At 38.7% G+C, this 18,987-nt stretch overlaps 1 protein-coding gene across 2 annotated transcripts in view; it reads right to left on the bottom strand.

Moving 5' to 3' along the window:
* The window catches only part of COL24A1 (collagen type XXIV alpha 1 chain), a 155,693-nt gene that overhangs the window by 40,727 nt on the left and 95,979 nt on the right, over positions 1 to 18,987 (bottom strand). For both annotated transcript variants that reach the window (XM_068199882.1, XM_068199883.1), the window contains 5 exons: positions 13,844 to 13,897; positions 12,757 to 12,801; positions 3,944 to 3,997; positions 2,186 to 2,239; positions 637 to 690 (listed from right to left, as the gene is read on the bottom strand). In XM_068199882.1, the coding sequence (XP_068055983.1) occupies positions 637 to 690; positions 2,186 to 2,239; positions 3,944 to 3,997; positions 12,757 to 12,801; positions 13,844 to 13,897 (261 nt within the window). The remainder of the gene's footprint in view (positions 1 to 636; positions 691 to 2,185; positions 2,240 to 3,943; positions 3,998 to 12,756; positions 12,802 to 13,843; positions 13,898 to 18,987) is intronic.

Raw genomic sequence — 18,987 nt, 5'->3', positions numbered from 1 at the left:
AATCACTTTCACTCATGGTCCAAATTCAATTAATTGTGTTTGTACAATTTATGTAGAAAAATTTAATTAACAGAATCTATGTAACATTATTTTTACAAAACACTGATGTGACTGTTGAATAGACTACTTCTAGTATCCCAAAATTTTTAGAAGATTCTTGTACTTCAGCAACTTTATGTTAAAAAGCACGAATATTTTCTGACAAAAGGTTCAGTTTTTATCTGTATTGAAGACCCATGGCAGACAAATGATAACAATTATACACAGCAGATTAGAATATACTTTATTTTTATTAACAATGAAACTAAACATATAATGAATCTATTTAGACTGTATTAGGCACCAATGAATTTTAAAAAATATTATGCAATTATTAACCATCCTTGCAAAATTCCATTTCCCTACTTGTCTCAACAGAGTGATTTTTAAATGGATCAGTAAATTATATAATTACTTTTCCCTATCTCATAGATCATCCTGGCAAAGAGCAAGTGAACAGATTCTGTCTGGATGGGTACATTTTCCTGATAGCTTTATGGACTGCAGTACAAACTAGAAACCATTCTTAGCTTCACCAAAGCAAAAAGACAATTTGAAAAAGGTTTTATGTCAAACAAAAGCACCCCTTATACCTACAGGTAATCCTTCTGGCCCCACAGGTCCAGGGCCTCCCGGAGGTCCTGAATAGCCCTAGAATTAAAATAAACATACAAAAGACTGAACAGTTTTATCTAAATTGTTATTATAACAACAGTAATAAATCCAGTTACTTACCTCAATAATTAGAGGTAAGTGAATAAAATATTTAATTTTACAAAATTTGTTCCAAAAATTTTGTTTAAAAATGAAATGCTTAATTGGATATATCCTAGTAACCATTAAAGCAGCCTGGGAAGCTTTCCCACACAGGCACTAGCTGGCAGAGATGTACTAAAACAAAAGATGCTGTGTTCTAAATGAATTTCAATCTCCTCTCGAGAAGGCTGTGACAGTGGGAACAGAAATGGGACACATCTTGGTGTGGGCAGACCTGGCCAAGACCAAATGCCAAGAACAACTCCTGTCTGAGGACTGCAATGACTTACTGCTGGGAAAGGTTCTCGCTGCTACGGCTACAGTGGACTTACCTGTGGCAATAAGCATTAATAACATCCAAGAAAAGTAGTTTATAAGACTGGATACTATATTAATAAATCCTTGTTTAATAATCTCCCTAATAGGATTTTTTTTCAGGGACCAAAAGCATCTGGTTGAAGGTAAATCTAGATTAGAAGGATTTAATGAAGGACAGAAAGCTTCAAAAATCATTGGCTCTGCCTCGATCATTTAGTTGGTCTGCAGTCTCAGGGTACTTGATCTCTTCCCTGCTAAAGGATGCCAAAACAGTAATTACTGCAAACACAGAATTTTCCATGGCAAGGACCCCACCCACTGCACCATGCTGGGGCCCATATCTGCAGTTTCTGTGTCAGGTCATGGAGGTTCCTGCCCTGCCAACCACAGCAGTGTCAGAAGGAGCAGGATGCAGCACCTACCACGTTGCACATAAACTGCCCATCATCTCCTTGCTGTTAAACCCTTAAGTGCTCTCTACCCACTCTGGAGCTCTCACAGCGCTCACAAGCAAACCCACAGCCAAGCCTGCAGCACGCTTTGTAGAGAACTCCAACAAGGACGTGGCCATGGGCACATGTGTATGGTCTGTCACTTCTGCACCCCAGCACTTCCAGGGTGTCACCTCTGGGCTGCATGGAGTGCTGTGTCCTGCTTCAGGACAACGGGTCTTGGCAGGAAGGCAGTCCTCCCACAGAGTGGCACCCAGGAGCTGTTTGGGAAGTGCTGGGCAGTGGAATTAGAGGTGGTGATATTTACTAGAATAACCTGGGTTACCCTGGTTTACACAGGAAATGGTTGTTTTACTTTCCCTGATTTTAATTTTCTCTGCTTAGAAACATTTTTCAAAAATGCAGTTGCTCTGCTGTTTCATTCAGGAGATCACTTTGCAATACCACTGCTACAAAGGGGATAAAGCTATAAAATGAAACTTTGTAGGAGCTATGCATTGTAAAGACTACTCTTCCATAAGGACTGCACAGCTAGGAGGGTGAGAACTTATTACTGTTTTGGAGACTAAAAAGTGCCTTTATAAGTAACAATTGTAGATTTTACATTACTTGTAACTTACCATGACACCTTTTTCTCCAGGAGGACCTACAGGTCCTGGACTGCCTCGCTCTCCCTTTAACAACAAAGAAAGAGAAGAAAAAGAAAAGAACATTGAATATTCGTCCCCTTTTCCCATGTCCAATGAGCACACCTGTCAGTGCATCACACTATTGGTTGAGAGACTGCCCTTCAGAAACAGTACAGAGACCTTTTTTAACTTTTCTTTTTTAAAATTTCTGCATTCCTTCCTCCTACAAGCCTATCCATCTTTTGAAAAGAATGATAAAACTGAATTTCTCGGTCTTCTTTTTTCCTAGAAAACTGAACAAGAAGTTTGACTACATCAGTCTCTGAGAATTTCTTCTAGAAGATGTTTTCTCTCTGTTGGGTGCATCATATTTATAGTATGTTCCTTAATCCATAAAATTCAGGACAGCAAACAAAGAAAAAAGACAAATTTTTTTCTCTTCCTCTTTTCTTCAGTTTGTGTTAGGAAAGCACAGCTCTAAAAGGAAGGCCAGCCCTTCAACAGCTGCTGAAGCAACTTGAGTAGGGGAAGCAGGAAGGGTGTTTTTCTGGTCTTCCACACCTTTTTACCTTTCATTCATGTCACACCCAACCCAAATATCAGACTTAGCTGTAGATTATCCTCAGAAGATCACACTTTTATTACAAATAGTGCACATGAGATAGTAATAACAGTACATTTTATATTGCATACTGTAATTATGCTGGAAATACATTTGTCATTTAAATCCACATAGCATGTGTTACTTTGCACTACTTAATCCATAAGAAAGGAAGACAATAAATTCTACAGAAACAGCATAGCAGTGACAATTATTGCACCATGAAGAAGCTTCCTTCCATTTGCTGATGATAAATTAATTAGTCTTTTACTGCCTTTCCCCTCCTAGCTAAACAAGCAGCAGTATCACAAGGCACTCTTTTTGGGCCAAGTGTAATTATGAAGAATAATAATCCTTTGACATGAAATTCTAAGATGATATTACCACCAAAACCATATGAGATTTGTCTACATCTAAAGCAGGTGTATTTCCCTTCACAGATTATATAAATTATAATCAGATTTTAATGGAATTCCTAATAGTAGATTAAGACTTCCTCAATAAAATATCTAAATAACAGACACCAATCTAGGTGAAATAATTCAGCCCTGCAGGAAAGAAATACAAATGGTGCTGCATCATTCTGACAAATAATTGTTTTTATCATAATTGAAGCAATCCTGTAATAGTTTCCTGTTTTTCAGTTTTATAATACTTCACCTAAATAAAACCATGTCAAATACACTTAAGCTATTTATACTGTTCTAGTCACATTGAGTCTGCCAGACTTTGCTTTCACAACTGTTACTGCACAGCAGACAAAACTGTCATCTTTTTTATTCAGTTAATATATACAGCCAAGTTGTACCTTTCTACTTTTGTCTTCATTATGTAATAGTGCAAAACCAGTGAGTACTGTATAAAACAAGTATAATACATGCCAGTTTCTCTGAAACAATAGCAGTATAGTAAAGCGATATAAGAAAGGTATCAAATCCATCAACCCTAAATTAACTGTGAAGTAAAATCAAGGATATCAGATACATACCTCGAATAAGGACATTTGGTTTACCAGTTTTTACATCCCCATGCTCTGAAATAGCTACAGGAATATTAGCTCTGACAGTGGTCAGTAAATGATCTCTCACCACTACTTTATCACCCCAATGGTTTTCAAAGCTGCTGAGTAGTCAGATACATTATTATACCTTTTCACCAAGGTTTCCAGATGGCCCAGCTTCTCCAGGTAAGCCAGCTGATCCCTGTATAAAGAGAAAGCAGACTTTTACTTGCTTGATGTCTATACTAGTTCATGGTCAGCAGCTCTCCAGCAGCAGAGAGGGCCCAATTCCTCCCCACAGAGAGCCCCATGTCTGTCTGAGTGCACCTGGGGACAGCCGGGGCTGCACGAGGTACCCTGGCTCGCAGGCCAGGCAGGAGGAGCCCTGCGTCTCGGCATACCAACTGCAAACAGCTACTGCCAGAAGGGAAACTGCATCCATTTCATCACGATACTACCCTACCAACGTAGATCTGCCACTCAGCTCAACCTTGCACTGCTAAAAGACTTACAAACATACAAATAAAGGTGATAATTGCTCAGCTAGTGCTTCAATCTGACCACAAATTTCAAAGGGAATAAATTCAGTGGAACAAAGTAAAATGCAGTCAAAACAAAAATTATATTGGATCAGGTGTTGTCAGAATTTTCCCTTCAAGAGTAGTAGCCCTAAAGGCTTTAGAAGTCAGAGGATAAGAGCCTTTTAGGCATTCAAAAATGAAATAATTCTCCCCTGAGGCTCTCTCACAAATTTCCACTGGATGGAACAAGTACAACCATATGGAATGGGAAACAGGAGAGGAAGTACTTTTAAAAAAATTATTCCCACTGCTTACAATACCTACTTTATTATGAAAGCTAACAGAAAAAGAAATTATAGCTCAAGGTTCTAATTGAGAAAAATATGACGCAACAAGCTTGAAGAAAAAGCACTAAGTGCCCAGAGTACATTGCACGGCTGCCCTTGGAACATGGCAGAAATGTGGAAGCTCCCAGTAGTGATATAACACACAATATCTGTAACATTTTAAAAAGGGAAAAAAAGAGAGTTATGTCAATTCACACATTGGCATTGCCTCCTTTATGTGTTTAGGAAGGAACTAGCATTAGTAGCACTACACTGGCATTGAAGTGCAATTTCAAAAAAAAAAAAAGCCATTACTTAAAAAAATTAAAATGCAGACTTTATCTATATAATCTGAATAAAGTTCAGCCTCAAGTCCTTTAACAGAATAGGTGCAAAGTAAGTAGAGATTTTATGATTACTTGTTCTCTTGGACTGCTAGCTATGCTGGAAATGCCACAGTTTAAACATATGGCAATGAGCCAGTGCTACAGCTACTTTTGAGGCTGACAATACTGGCACAAATTACTTTATGGAAGGAACTAAAGAGATAAGCAGGCACCTCCGTGGCCGCTGGACTGATATATTATGTGTGGGAACTTGTGTATTATATGTCAGAACTGAGATGCCTCTTGCCTTGGCAGCAGCCAAAGATGGGTCCTGGTGATACTGGCACTGAGGCTATTGCCCAGACGTCACTGGCAGCAATGAGGGACTTTTGTGATGAATTCTGAGAGTGAGAGCTCCCAGTCAGAGCCAACAGTAGGCCTCAGTAGCAGGCAGAAATCTGTGAGACAAAGAATTACCCTGTACTCTTGCTTATCAAGGTAAGAGGTGTGGAGGTACAGTTTCAAAATGCTAAAGATTAATCACTTTGATTCCCTTATTCTGGAAAGAACAGAAGACATAATTGGAGCCAAGGTGAAACTCAGACCTATTCTCTTTCCACAGAGACATTCCTGATCTCCCACCCAATGCCATGCTGTTGACAGGACTGAAGATGCTGATCAGAAAGATGGAGAGCTGTGCCTTGCCCCAGCAGTGAATCATTTAATATACAGCCTCTGATCAAGTTCTCTTTTCAATTCAGAAGTACTGTCTCCCCAATTTGGTTGCTCTGGGCTGAAAGAGCAGGAATGACTAGGAAGCAGTGACTGTGAATGTGCTGCTGTATTCCCTAGCACATTAGGGCAAACCTCTGGCACCCTCCAGAGATAGGAGAGAAGCTGGCTGTTAAATAGAAAGTTCTTTATACATTGGCTATTCCTCAAAAGTAGTTAAGAAAATTTATGGCAAAAGCACTAAGAAGGCCGATAAAAAGATGCAAAAGAAATTTGGCATACCAGGAATTGGATATCTATGGAAAGCAAAACAACAGTCGAGATGACTAGAAGTGCAGCCAGTGAAATGCTAAAAGCAACAGGGACTTCACTAGGTATGAAGGGGAAAGAAATTCATTACAGGTTAACTAAATGCTCTTCCACCCCTCTATTCAAAGCAGAGGTCAAGTATCTGAGACTGAGAAAATGCTAGGGCTGATATGCACACCAGCAAGAGAGCCAAAAAACTTAAGGACAGAATCTTGAATTTTCACACAATTCACAGCATTCAGTGAAAAGAAAGTACAGAGAGCAAAACATCTTGTTCTGTTAACATATTAGCCATAAAGTGGTGTATTCCCTACATCATTCCTGACAGACTTTCTGTAAGATCATGTGTCTCTTAAAATCCCAGATTTGGACTAGATTGTAATAAAGACCAGCTACAAGGACTGGATTGAGGTTTCAACTCTCTCTCCATCTTATGTAAGAAAATGAATACAGTCCAAAGCAGATCTGTTGAATCAATGTCTTCCAGCATCCCTTCAATCCTCTGGGGAGCAGTGGTGGATTCCAAATATAAAACTGAATGTATTAGAAAACAAAAAAGTGAAGCAAAATCCTGAAGTGATTAAAAAAAGAAATCAGCAACTTATTAAAAAAATAGTCATCAACTTTCATTTACAAAGACTTGTGTAAAGTCTCCAGTGACAACAGCAGCATAATAGCAGCATTTTAGAAACCTTCTTGACAGGAGCATTTTGTAGAAAATGAATCAGAGACCAGATCTCACAACTAGCACATGCCTGAGAAAGACAAAAACACCTTGCCAGGACACATGCTCCGTGTTAGAAACTGGACTGTAGTTGAATAATTGAAAACACATTGTACACTTAATGCAAACCCAAGTATGGAGTAATCCATTGAAAAACCTGGTAGTGAGAAATGAATATACAGCTAGTTCCAAACATTCCCATGGCAGCAGTTACCTGCCAGGTTGTACTTTAATGTGTTCTTCTGTGATAATTGAAAATTTTCCAATCCAGTGCTAGTTCATTTACAGTTCAGCGTTCTCAAATGTTTTTATTCAACATTCATTTAATGAGATGGCATAATACATTTGAAATACTATCTTGTCACAAGAACATTTTTCTATTAATTTTCTGTCTGTTGATAATCTGAGTGAAAATCTGTGATTTGCTATGGCCAATGTGATTTGCCTGTTGAAAGGCAAAATGTACTGGCACCAATCATCTACTCAACAGCAGTTTTAAGAAATAAAAAAATGGATTAAATTTTGCTTGCATTGTAAAGCAGGGTAGTTCTGTTTGATAGCACTTGTAGAGGAATGCTTGCATTTAAGGGAAGCTGCCTGACCAAGTGGGGGGAAGGATGTGCTCACTGACAAAACCTTAGAAGCTAAACTGCAGATACCATGAACCCTGAAAAACAGCTGAAACCAAATGATAAAGAAAACCACTAGCAAAAAATCTTCAAGAAAAATGAGCAATGGCTTGATAAAGCTAACTTCTAGCTACTGTAACCTCTTTCTCCACTGGTCTCAGCAGGAACTACAGCATATCAGGTCATGTAGGGTAGAAACAAGAAGCACAACCTAAGACACAGAAGTACCTTTATTACCATTCACTGTTAAGTGTTTAATAGAACCCACAATAATCTCTATCCAACTTCTTTCTGAAAGCAACTGAAGCAGTTCCTCCTTTGGAAACCCTTGGCAATGCCCCATGCATTCACCAGACTTTGAAAAAAAAAAAAAAAGGCTTTCCTCAGTTGACTTATCTTTTGGCCTGTGGTTTAAAATTCTCTTTCGTATATCCCTAAAGCCCAGAGTTTTCAGGATAATTCAAACAACTTCTGTTGAGCATCCTGAACACATCAGTTAAAGTTCACTTAATCTTTTCTCCAAGCAAAAGGAATTGCAATTTCCATTCTCCCTGAATTATGCATCCCTGGTGCCTAATCCAGCTAATTTTTACCTCTCTGAAAGATGTGGTAATTACTTTAGGTAATTCCTCCCAAAGGCAACTCAGCTACAAGGCACATGGCCTGCCTGCAGCATTTTATTGCCATTCACAGACTCCTGCAGACTGACGACTTGCAGCCTGCTCTGGAGCTGCCACCGACAGCCTGAACATCACTGGTTTTCCTTTGCTGCATTGTAAGGGTTTTTTTCATGGCAAAGCACTTTTTATTTCAGCTTGGTTTCCTTCTGTTATTTCAAAAACTATGTTCAACCAGAGAAATTTGCTGACATGTAATTTCTGAAGATTATTTTTCCAGGATTTGTGTTCATGAACTCTGCCTTTTGACACCAGTTGCACATACTACATCTGACAGTTCTACTCTTCTACTCTGTCTCAATGTGTGTATAAACTTCAAGGATTTCTAATTCAGAAGTGTACAGGTTGAATTTCTTTAACAGAGTTGGCACGGAAAAATAGGAATTAACTTGCACTTAGTCACTCAGAGTGGTGCAGCCTGCATAAAGACAAGCATTATCAAACTAAAATAGTCCTGGAAAACAACTGTTTCAAACTCAGATGAGTTCTGAATAATTAAATAAATTATTTTCTGAAATCATCCCTGACATTTTAACAAATAGATCATTTGTATGAGATGCTTGAAGTTAGTTTCAAATATTTGCTGTCCATCACTGAACAGCATCTTATCTATACATAAAAAAATCCAGTTGCACATGTCAGCAAAGTCAGATTTTCCTCCCCCAAAATGTAAGGGGAATTTTCTCAGTAGCTGAAGGGGTTGTTTCTTTTGGCATGGCTTCCAAAAGATTTTGTCTCATCAGCAGTGTACATTTGCTCTGTCTGCTTTCCCTTGCTTCTCACTATCTTAACCAATCCCTCTTCAATTGGACCTGTTGGTCCTGCAGTTAACCAAATATCCTGCAGCAAGGAACAGCTGCTGGATTCTACCACAGCTCAGGGCTCTGCTGAACCTAGCAGCCCCACCTCGATCTGCTGCCCTTCCTCTTTAAACAAACACAACATATGCTGTAGCCAGAAAAACAATTTTTGTTGTAGGACTTGGTTAAGGAATAGTGTCTGAAGTCTGACTTTAAGCACACTCCTGATCCACTCTTAAATGTGTGTCATTTATGCTTACGAGCACAGCGAACATTTTATAAATTTAGTCTACTCTGTTTCCACAGTGGACAAGCATCCAGAAATATTTTGGCAGAAATGTGCTCTGAAGAATCAGCAGCTTCATGTCACCTAAGAAATGTTGGATGCTGTGGCTTCTAGCCTATTGACAGAGCTGTATTTCAGCACATATTCCACCTTACTAGGCTGAAAAATCAAGTGTTCTAGTCCAATTTCCCGCTGTTGAAATTTCTCTGCTTGTGCAGAGTTGCCACCTGTGTTCTTCAAAGCAGGTATTAAACAGGACCTAGGAAAGCTGCTACAGAAAAGGAATAACGATTTTGGCACCTCAAACAGCAGTGGCAGACGTTTTTATCAATGACAGGAGATGGATGATACCAGGGGAACTAAGCAAATTGAAAGAAACAGAAGAAAAATATTGGTACAACCCTTTGGTATCAATAGCAGACAGGCACATGTGGTCATGGCATAATTTTCAATGAATTCAGCATTTACAGGATTTATTATTGCAAAATTGCTTCTTTGGACAGCTTATTCAGGATATGCACTAGTTTTCATTTGGAAAACTGGAATGCTATGATGGATTCCCCATAGCTAAAAACCAGTATAATATATTTTAACCATGGACTTGAAAATATGTGATATATCCTGTAATTTGAAGAAGTCTGTCCATAGATGTAATGAATAAACAGAAAACCATAGATGAGCCAAAAAAGGGAAGCTGGTGAGGTCATGGTGCAGAAGGGAGAAACCAAATACACAGAATTCTTTAGACATTGGGCTTATTATCAACATTTTTTCAACTTCTTTTTGCCCTTGCATTTAAAATTAAATAAACTTTACAGTATTTGCACATTTTTTACTGCTATTTGTACAGTTCCTTTCTGTATTTAGTGTCACCAAGCACTTGGTAGCACACAAACTGCACAAGGCATCAGTAAGGACAGATATGCCCCTCCATACCTTTTTTGACTCCATCTCAAAATCTGTCCCAGTGGCTGGTAGCACTTGTACTTTGATCTTGTACTTTGTTTTTCAAACTTCTGTTTTTCAAAGTTTTTGTTTGTTTGTTTTGTGTGTGGCATGTTTGATTCCAGAGATGTCCTCATGCCACCAGAGCCAATACTGAACAGCAGGGAGTGGGTTTATCTGTGAATTAAGAAGTCCATACTCCATGTGCACACCAAGGGAAAGAGAAATTACTTGTTACAAACAGAAGCTGTTGAGAAGCTGGAAGCAAAGTGTGTGTCCAAAGCATACAGAAGTGAATATTTTGCATCAGGACTCATGTCTGCAAAAACATTTTATGCATATGAGAAAAACCATCATCATCCTGTTAGTACTTTTCAATTCCTTTTGGAAAAGCTTAACTGTTACAGATTGCAGTGGTGAATTAGGTGAAAGAAAGGGGCTTTGAAAGTTCTGAGTTGAGTGTGCTTCTGACTCCTCTAGGTGTTTCACCACTGGCCACAATGACAACAAAAATATATATTATGCCCCTAAAGATCATGTAGTGGGCACTGGTCCTCTGCTGCCAGATAATGCAAAGGTAACAACAGATCAAGGGCCTATGAAGCTCCTTTGATTAGATACATGTACATAAATCAGAAGATATTCTACAATCCACAGGTAAAAATAATAAATATTTATCAATAACTTAGAAACTATTTTGGTTTTCAGGTACCGTGTGCCATCCTGTATCACATGTAAATTCTCCAACTATCACATGTGGGAAATGGTAATTAATGATTAGCCATAATTGTCTTTCTTTACATCATTGTAACAGGGTTGCAACATCCCCTTGTTTGGCATAGAAAGTATTTTTTATTTCTTGCAGCTTGACCCTGACTATAGTTAGGTAGCTGGTGTGATGATTTTATTTAACATCACTGCAATGTATCATCATTGATTATGAGTTAGAGCTAATAATTACTACACAGAATGGAGCTCTTTTAGTGGTGAAAGACATTATGTTCATACAAAATATCTGAGTTGTGGAAAATTTGTTCAGTGAATTCAAGCTCATTGTGGAGCAAAAAAATATTCTATGTCAAATCCGGAAAGTTTAGGTTCAGTAACTATCTTCTGAGACTGTTTCATGCACTAATATTGTTGTAATGATTTAAGACTGAGCCTGTATTTGTCTTTTGTTGAGGTTTTTGTTGTTGAGGCACTGTACAACATCATAAATGCTATCAGTTTTCCCTGACATGTTACAGGCTGAAAACCAGAATTCACATGTAATAAAAGCCACCCTTAGAGATACACTGGATGACTTTCAAGGGCACCTTATGGCATGTCATGGCACTGTTGGTTCCTTTGTAAGCAGATACTTTTACCAGACTGAGGCTGCAGCTTCTCAGTCCCCTTCCCCAGAGCACAACCTCCAGAGTGCACAGTGGAGCTGGACTTCACCAAGAAGCAGTTTGTAACATTTCTGCAGTAACCAGCCATTTGATGCGGTGCCTCAGGTACATCTGCTCGGTATTTGGCAGACAATGGGGAGCTAACTCTGACTCCCAACTAAGGTGAACAGAGTCTGTGTGAGTAGTACAGCACTAAGCCCAAACCAAGGCATGGTATCTCTCCTCAGCATAGGTTAACTCTAGAAATAAAATCAATTTAATTGTTTTCTACACCATATTTGGGTAACTCAAGCATGGGCCAACATGCTTACATCTGCTCATAAATCCCAGACAAAAGTTAAAAATACAGAAGGGCAGGGGATGAAGTTAAGTAGAGGAGAATTCCAAACTTGTATGTTTCAAAGATAACTATCAACTGAAAAAGCACCTGCAGTGGAAGAACTGAGAGAGATCAGGTCTTTAAAAAAAGAAGAATAGGATAGGATTTTACTGCTGTAAAAGGGAGCACATCTATGCAAGAAGTAGGCTTGTAAGCGGCAGTTTCCTTTCTCAGTATTCTTAGCAGTTTGGGCAGTAGGCTGGAGTCATAGATGTTTGGATGAATTGGAAACAGACTACAGGGGAATTAGAATGTGACTTAAATTATCTCAAAAACATAACAGGCTAATTGAATTGGACTGTTAAGCCTGAAAAGAAAGAATGAAAGAGGCACAGAATAACAACCACCATATGTAAAATGCTGTTTCCAGCAGAAAGGAATCAGGTTACACAAGTGAAAGAACTTTTTTTTTTTAAATAGAGAAGCCCTGGTCTTGGAACTTTTTAATAACTGGTTAGACAAATATTTGTCAGAAATTATGCAAAGATAACAGATCCTTCCTAGACAGAAGAGGATGAACTACATGTCACCACAAGGTCACCTTGAGCTCTGATTTTATGGAGCATAGACAGAACAAGTCTGCAAAATACATCAGGCTAAATGCAGCCTCTCAAAAGATGTACTGGAAAAGGATCACTCGTTCACTTACATGAACGTGCCTTGGAAAATCCTTACAACCACCTGCAATATTCACACAACATATTGGGAGAAAAGCAGAATTCATTTTGGAAAATGCTTAAAATGGGAAAATTTCTTTAAATGGTATGAATCTTAAAGATTTCAAAGGTATAACTGACATCCTACAGCTTCAAATACAGGCAAAATTCATCAGACAATGTCTGCAATCAATTATTCATTCACACTCAAATAAAACAGAATTAAAAATTAAACCAGAAAGAGAATTCAAGCTTACTGCTTCACCAGTTTTTCCAAGGTTTCCTTGGTCTCCTTGTTCTCCCTGTTAAATGTAGAAAACAGATGATCTAGTTCACCAGAAAAGTAATTTCTTTCATATGTGTATATTAAAGTCCTCTGTTTTCCTAGGAGCCTCTTTATTTTCTAAATTACATGTGCCAATTAAAACTTTAAAAGCTAAAATTAAGTAACCAAAACAAATTTTGTCAGTGGCTAATTTTGATTTGTTAAAATTATGTCCTAATGTATTCAGGATTTGCCTGCAAAAATAAAAACTATCAATTAAGTGCTCATGAACACATTAGGTCAGCAAACACTATAAATTCATTATTCTATTTTTATTTAAGTCTTTCTTTCAGCAAATTACCTTCACTGTTTCACTACTGCTTCAAAGGTAGATATTGCTTGTGCACTTTATTGATTACTGTCATTTTGTTATGAAATATTAGGAAAAGTGACATTTGAATGACATTTTAACAAACTTATCCCTCTTCCCCCAAAATCTTGAAACCATCATTAAGTATTAATTAATTCTGTTCTCCAAAATAACACTGTTACATGACTGGAACGTTTTGCTGTGTATTTCATAGGTGGAAGCTGGGTGTATAAGCACTACTGATTATCTGGCTGGGACAATAATCTCAGTTATCTAATAACTGATGAACAGTTATTTGCATACTGTTTACAGATTACAGGGCAGCACTGGGAAATTCTGCTGCCAGGAGCTCCTCTTTTGAGCTGCAGCACTTCATCTCATCCCCATGCACACTTCCCAAATCCTGCCAGTGTAGGAGCTGCCCTGAGTCCCTCGTTGCCCCTGGTCCAGGTACCCTCACATTCCCAGACTGTTTGATTTCATTTTAGCAGGTGCAGTCTTTACTCACACATCCCTGTCTCCTAGAGCTGCACAATTTCGTCCTTTTTCAAAATGGGATCTTGCAAGAAAGCAGAATCATCAGTATGATATACATTTATATTCTTTGGAAGCATGTGTGCTCATATGCTTCCACTGACATGCCACTGTAAATAGCTCTGTATAACTCTATCCCAAATACATTCTATTTCATAATAAGACCATCACTTACCTTTAAACCTTCTGGTCCAAGATCACCTACATAACCTTTCTGTCCTGGCTTTCCCTAAAACAAGGATTGGAATAAAATGTTGTAAATATTTTATTTTAAAAAGGTAATTTCATCCCAGTTTATATATTTATCAAAATACATGCACTAAAAATGTACAGTTTAGTAATATTTAATACAAAAAAATTTAAGCAAGTGTATTTAGAAATATGTATCTGAAAATACACTGTTGAATATTTCATCAAATACTGGAACAGTAAGCAAAATTTGTAATAAGTCTTACAGCAGTTCACACTGAGGAAAAACTGTCGCAATCCAAGATTGAAACACATTTCAATTTCACTTTGCAAAAAACATATTAGGGAGACAAAAAAAAAAAAAAAAAAAAAAAAAAAGGCAAGACAGTGTTCTCTCCTGGTTAATTCCAGCAGAATAGGGACTCAACATATGCTTAGACTTCAGGGACTGCTGTCATAACTGTTCTTCCTCAACCAGACAAAATCAGCTCAAACACCCTCTTCTCCTTATTCAGAAAATTGATGATTTTGAGCCTCATTTCTCTCCACTAGCATTTTACTGCTGACAGATCTTGTTGCTATGATATTGTGGTAATAACACTGTTAGCCAGAAGAAATACAGCAACATCAATCAGAGCAGGAGGCCACAAAGGGACAGGATCTTTGAAGCACTTTACAACATGCATCCCTCCCCCTGTCGTCACACTCACACAGACTCACAAAGGCACACAAACCAGAAAGCTTTCCCCCTTAATTTTCAATTAGATGTTTATAACGTAATTATGTCTGCCTTTTAAGAAATTGCTTTCCCTCCCAGTATACTTTACTTCCTCTACAACATAAAACATGGCCTGACCATTTGTCTATCTGGACAGCACAGCCCTGCCTAGACAAACTTTCCCCATCTGCTCTGAGGAAAGGCCCTGGTCCAGCAAGCAAAGGTCCAGGGGACTGGACCTGGCCCTTGAGCAAGTTGCTGATGAGATCGCTGGAGGCTGACAACTGGAGAAAGAAAATTAATTCAACATTTTAACGATTCAGTATCAAAACCATGCAGATTTGTCCTAAAAAGAAATTATCAGCCGCTGTTCCAGCAAAGGGAATAACTGGAATCGCCAGAGTCCGTAATAAGAGTTTTCCATTCCACATAAGCTGAGAAAAGAGCAGATAAAGCAACAGATAATAAAACATTTCTTAAAAAGAGATGGCATTTTTTCATTTGGCTCTTTTGCCTCAGTTGCTCTGTTCCTGTCTTTCAGAGTATGTGTATGTTAGTTTCTGAGCATCAGAGAAATTCTCTATATGGCTTAAAATTGTATTAAATTGTCTCAGCAGGTTCCATGACTTCTCGTATTAATCACTTTCTATTACTCTCATTCTCTTGGCCTACCTGAGTGATTTCATTCTGCCCAACAAATAAAATCACTTTGGGAACATATTTTTGTTTTTGCCGATGGACTAATATATGGTAAAGCCAAGAGTGCAGAGAGAAAAGACCATGCAGTTCTGAGAGAACCAGATAAAGCAAGTCCTGTTTTTCCGCAAGGCTTAACAAAGAACAAGTGACGGGCTTCTGCAGGTCACTGCATGCTTTTTGACTACTTTGTTGTAAAGAAACTTGAGGTCTTTCTATACAGCAAGACTGTAACATAAAAATGTTTTAAGTGAGATTCATCAAAAGAAACTAGTGGCTCCTATTAGCTACCTTGATAAGTTTAAGCCTTAAGAGAGCTGAACTGGAGTTACAGCTTGTAAAGGTTTCTTGGCTGTCATTCCTCGCCTATGTACTAGCTGCAAAGGACACAGAACAGATGGAAGTTGATCAGAAAATGGAACAAGTGGATTTAACTGGTAAAGCAATCTGAAACACATGGAGTTGGCTTTAAACAGAAATACAATACATTTACACATAGAGTAAAAGCCACTGACAGAAGGTTAAAGTAGGGATGGCTGCTTTTCTACTTGCAAACCCCTGAGAAAATTACTCTTCCAGGTCAGGGTAATCCCAAAGGAAATGTCTGTTTCCTAAAATATTAACTGCAAGTTCTACCCTTCTCTTTCAGGAAACAGCAGCCAACTGTGCTTCCTTTCACCTCACAGCTGGTAGGTACAGGTGTGTACATATTAATATAAATATCTCTCACTGTCACTCTATTTCAATCCCTCCATAGGGTTCCTACATGCCTTCAGCCCACAGGGAGGCACTTCCAAAAAAAACTGCATTGGGGGCATGGGGCAGATTTGAGAACATTTTCCACTACCATCAGGAGAAACTGCTAATCTTGTGACTATACAAATTCCAGCTTCTATTTAACACATATCTCTCATAAAGGAATCAACTTGCAACAGTTCCTTTTTACTTTCTGATTTAAAACAATCTCCACTCTTTTAAAGGCATTTTTTCTCCAGCAATGAAGATACCAAAAAAAAACAAACAAAAAACCAAACCAATGCTTGCACTGACTGAGCTGAGCTACAGTGACAGTTACAGTGTTAATATTTGATAGCCATTGAGAGAGAGGGTTAAGTGGGTGGACACTGAATAAACAGCCACATCTTTAGTATGGCAACTCCTGTATTCTCACAGGACAAATAAGCAAACACCAAAAAATCAGGGTTTTTTTATGCAGAAGGATTAATTTAAGAGAATGTAAGTATTTGACTTTGGAATAGAATAGGTGGGAAGGTTTGGAAAGGAATTAATGAAACATCAAATGATGCAATCAGATTCAGTTTAAACACCTCTTCTAAAGCTGAGACAGACTGAGGTCTTTGGATCTAGATATATCCTGAGTAAACAGGGGAACATCCTCAGTTTTGTCTCTAGTTGCTTTAGACAGCTGGAAATTCCTTTTTGAGCTGGAACTGAGAGCCCCTGTGCAGGTTCATATTCACTTCTGTTCCAGCAGAAGATGATCTATTCTGATGGCAGCATTGGTCAGGTGGGTCCCAGGGGTTTTTGGTCTCTCTCATGTTTTTAAAAGCAAATGGTAGAAACAAGGGCAGGTGAGGGAGGAGGAAGAAAAATTAGGTGAAATTTTATGGCTGCCAGCTTGCTACATGCCTAAACCTGAACTAGGGCTTGGATATTTTGACCTGAAATTGTAAAAGAGATGAGGACTCCAGAAGTGCTAGAAATCTGTTCTAATATTGTTTCAACAGAATAATGAAAGGTTTACAATAATCACCTACAAGGATATTTTACCTACTTCAGACAAGCCCCAGAAAATTAAGGTAACAATGGCTGAAAAGGGGACTAACCTATTCAACCATGCCCACAAAAAAAAAGTCTGTGGGGCAGGAAGCAAGGCTGTAGTGAGAAAAACACACAAAAGGCTTTCAGATAGAACAGCTAGACATTAGAAAAAAGGACTGGAAACCAGGCAAACAACTGAAGCAGACTGATGAGGAGAATGAAGAATTCCCACTCCTGGAGGCTGCAAAACACAAGTTAAACACATCTGTCAGCTAAAGACAGAGCTGACAGCTGATGGTGCCTTGGGGCCATGCATGGCCAGACCACTGCTTCAGGTTCCCCCTCTGCCCCCATGGCCATTTAATTAGTGCAGTGACAACACAGTTGGGACAGTGTTTCCTTTCAGATGTAACATCCACTTCTTAAAACTCCTTTCATGGAAAATGGAAGCAAAAGCTATGTAAATCAAATGAACATCAAATTGCAGACAAGGAAGCATAATTTAAGAAGACAGATGTGTTCAGCAGTTTACTGACTCAGTCGTGCTACACAAGTGAGATTTCAGTCCTGGTTGTGACTCTCACCCACACAATCACAGTGTGTGTCCCACGTGGGAGGGAAGCACCAAGGACAAGCAGAGGTGGAAGCAGAGTGCAGAGCAGCAGCACAAACAAGTTGGCCTGGAGCTGTAGAACAGCTGGAGTCAAGAGAAGCCATAGAATCCAGGCAAGAGCCTCTGGTGCCCTGGACAAGGAGGAAAAACAGGCAGAGCTGCCCATCAAGCACAATTCCCTCTTCCCCTATCTCTCATTTCAGGAGGGGATGTTAGCCAGCAAGCTACTAAATAAAGGCTAGAGCCAGCAGCCCTGGGGCTCACTTCAGAAACACATACTCTGCTCTCAACAACTTCTTGTGAGAGAAAAACCAGAGAGCCATAAGACATGCCAATGGTGTGCACATTTCCCACTGAGAGAAATAAATACCTAAATAATTTAGGTCAAATTGACCCAAAATAGAATAAAAATATTTCAGTTTGCTAGGTTACACAAAAGGTTTTCCTCTTGGGTCACTTTGACAGCAGCCAATGGAGGCCTGTGCGTGCCCGGTGACGTGGAGGATGGGGAGGTAGGTGTCTCATTGCCCATGAGTCACCCACTGCAGCTTCTTCTTTTCCAATTGCCACAGCACATGGGAGTTGCTGTCCAGCCATGAAGCCCTGCCCAAGGAGGAGACTCAAAAGATGATGCAGCCCAAATAAGAATTTCCATGAGGCTCTCGGCAGAAGCTCAGACAGATTAAACTCAATGTTGAAAAGTTACAAAGTGTTTTGAAATTCTGTTTAATTTTTTGCATGTTTTCCTCAGTTGAAAAGCAAAGAGACTTTTGTGGGAAGGTTTTGTGTTTGGTGTTTTGCCTTTTTTTTGTTTTGGTATGGGTTTGTTTGTCTTAACACCTAATCTATGTGGCAAACAAATATTTTAATATAATTTTTAAACAGTAAATTCCTAGCTTTGACTAGCTACTGAACAGGAAAAACACATAGGCATATATCCATTCTAAAAGCAGAAAACAGTGGAAAATACTCTCAAACTCATGCAAGAAATGGGAAGTCATCCAGAATGAAAGCCAAGTCAGTGATTACCACACATAATCAAATCATGTAAAGGCAGACAATTAAATTGCATTCAATAAACTTAGAGACACTCCTGTAATCCCTAGAGCAGGTTAGTATCCATTTTAGCCTAGAATTTTTCTAAAAATAAGCTTCAAGTTCACTGAAATATTCTTAGAGAATAGTATATTTTTATAACTAACAAAAAATTGGATGATAGTTTTAAACTGCTATCTTTTAAAACATGTCAGCATAAACAGCATTGTGACCTTCCAGCTTTATTTTTGTCAGTAACTATCTGCCAGGTTTCTGGTAGATTTCT

This window comes from Anomalospiza imberbis, chromosome 9, assembly GCF_031753505.1.
Source record: "Anomalospiza imberbis isolate Cuckoo-Finch-1a 21T00152 chromosome 9, ASM3175350v1, whole genome shotgun sequence".
Lineage (NCBI taxonomy): Eukaryota > Metazoa > Chordata > Aves > Passeriformes > Viduidae > Anomalospiza > Anomalospiza imberbis.
This window is presented reverse-complemented; position numbering and strand designations above follow the sequence as displayed.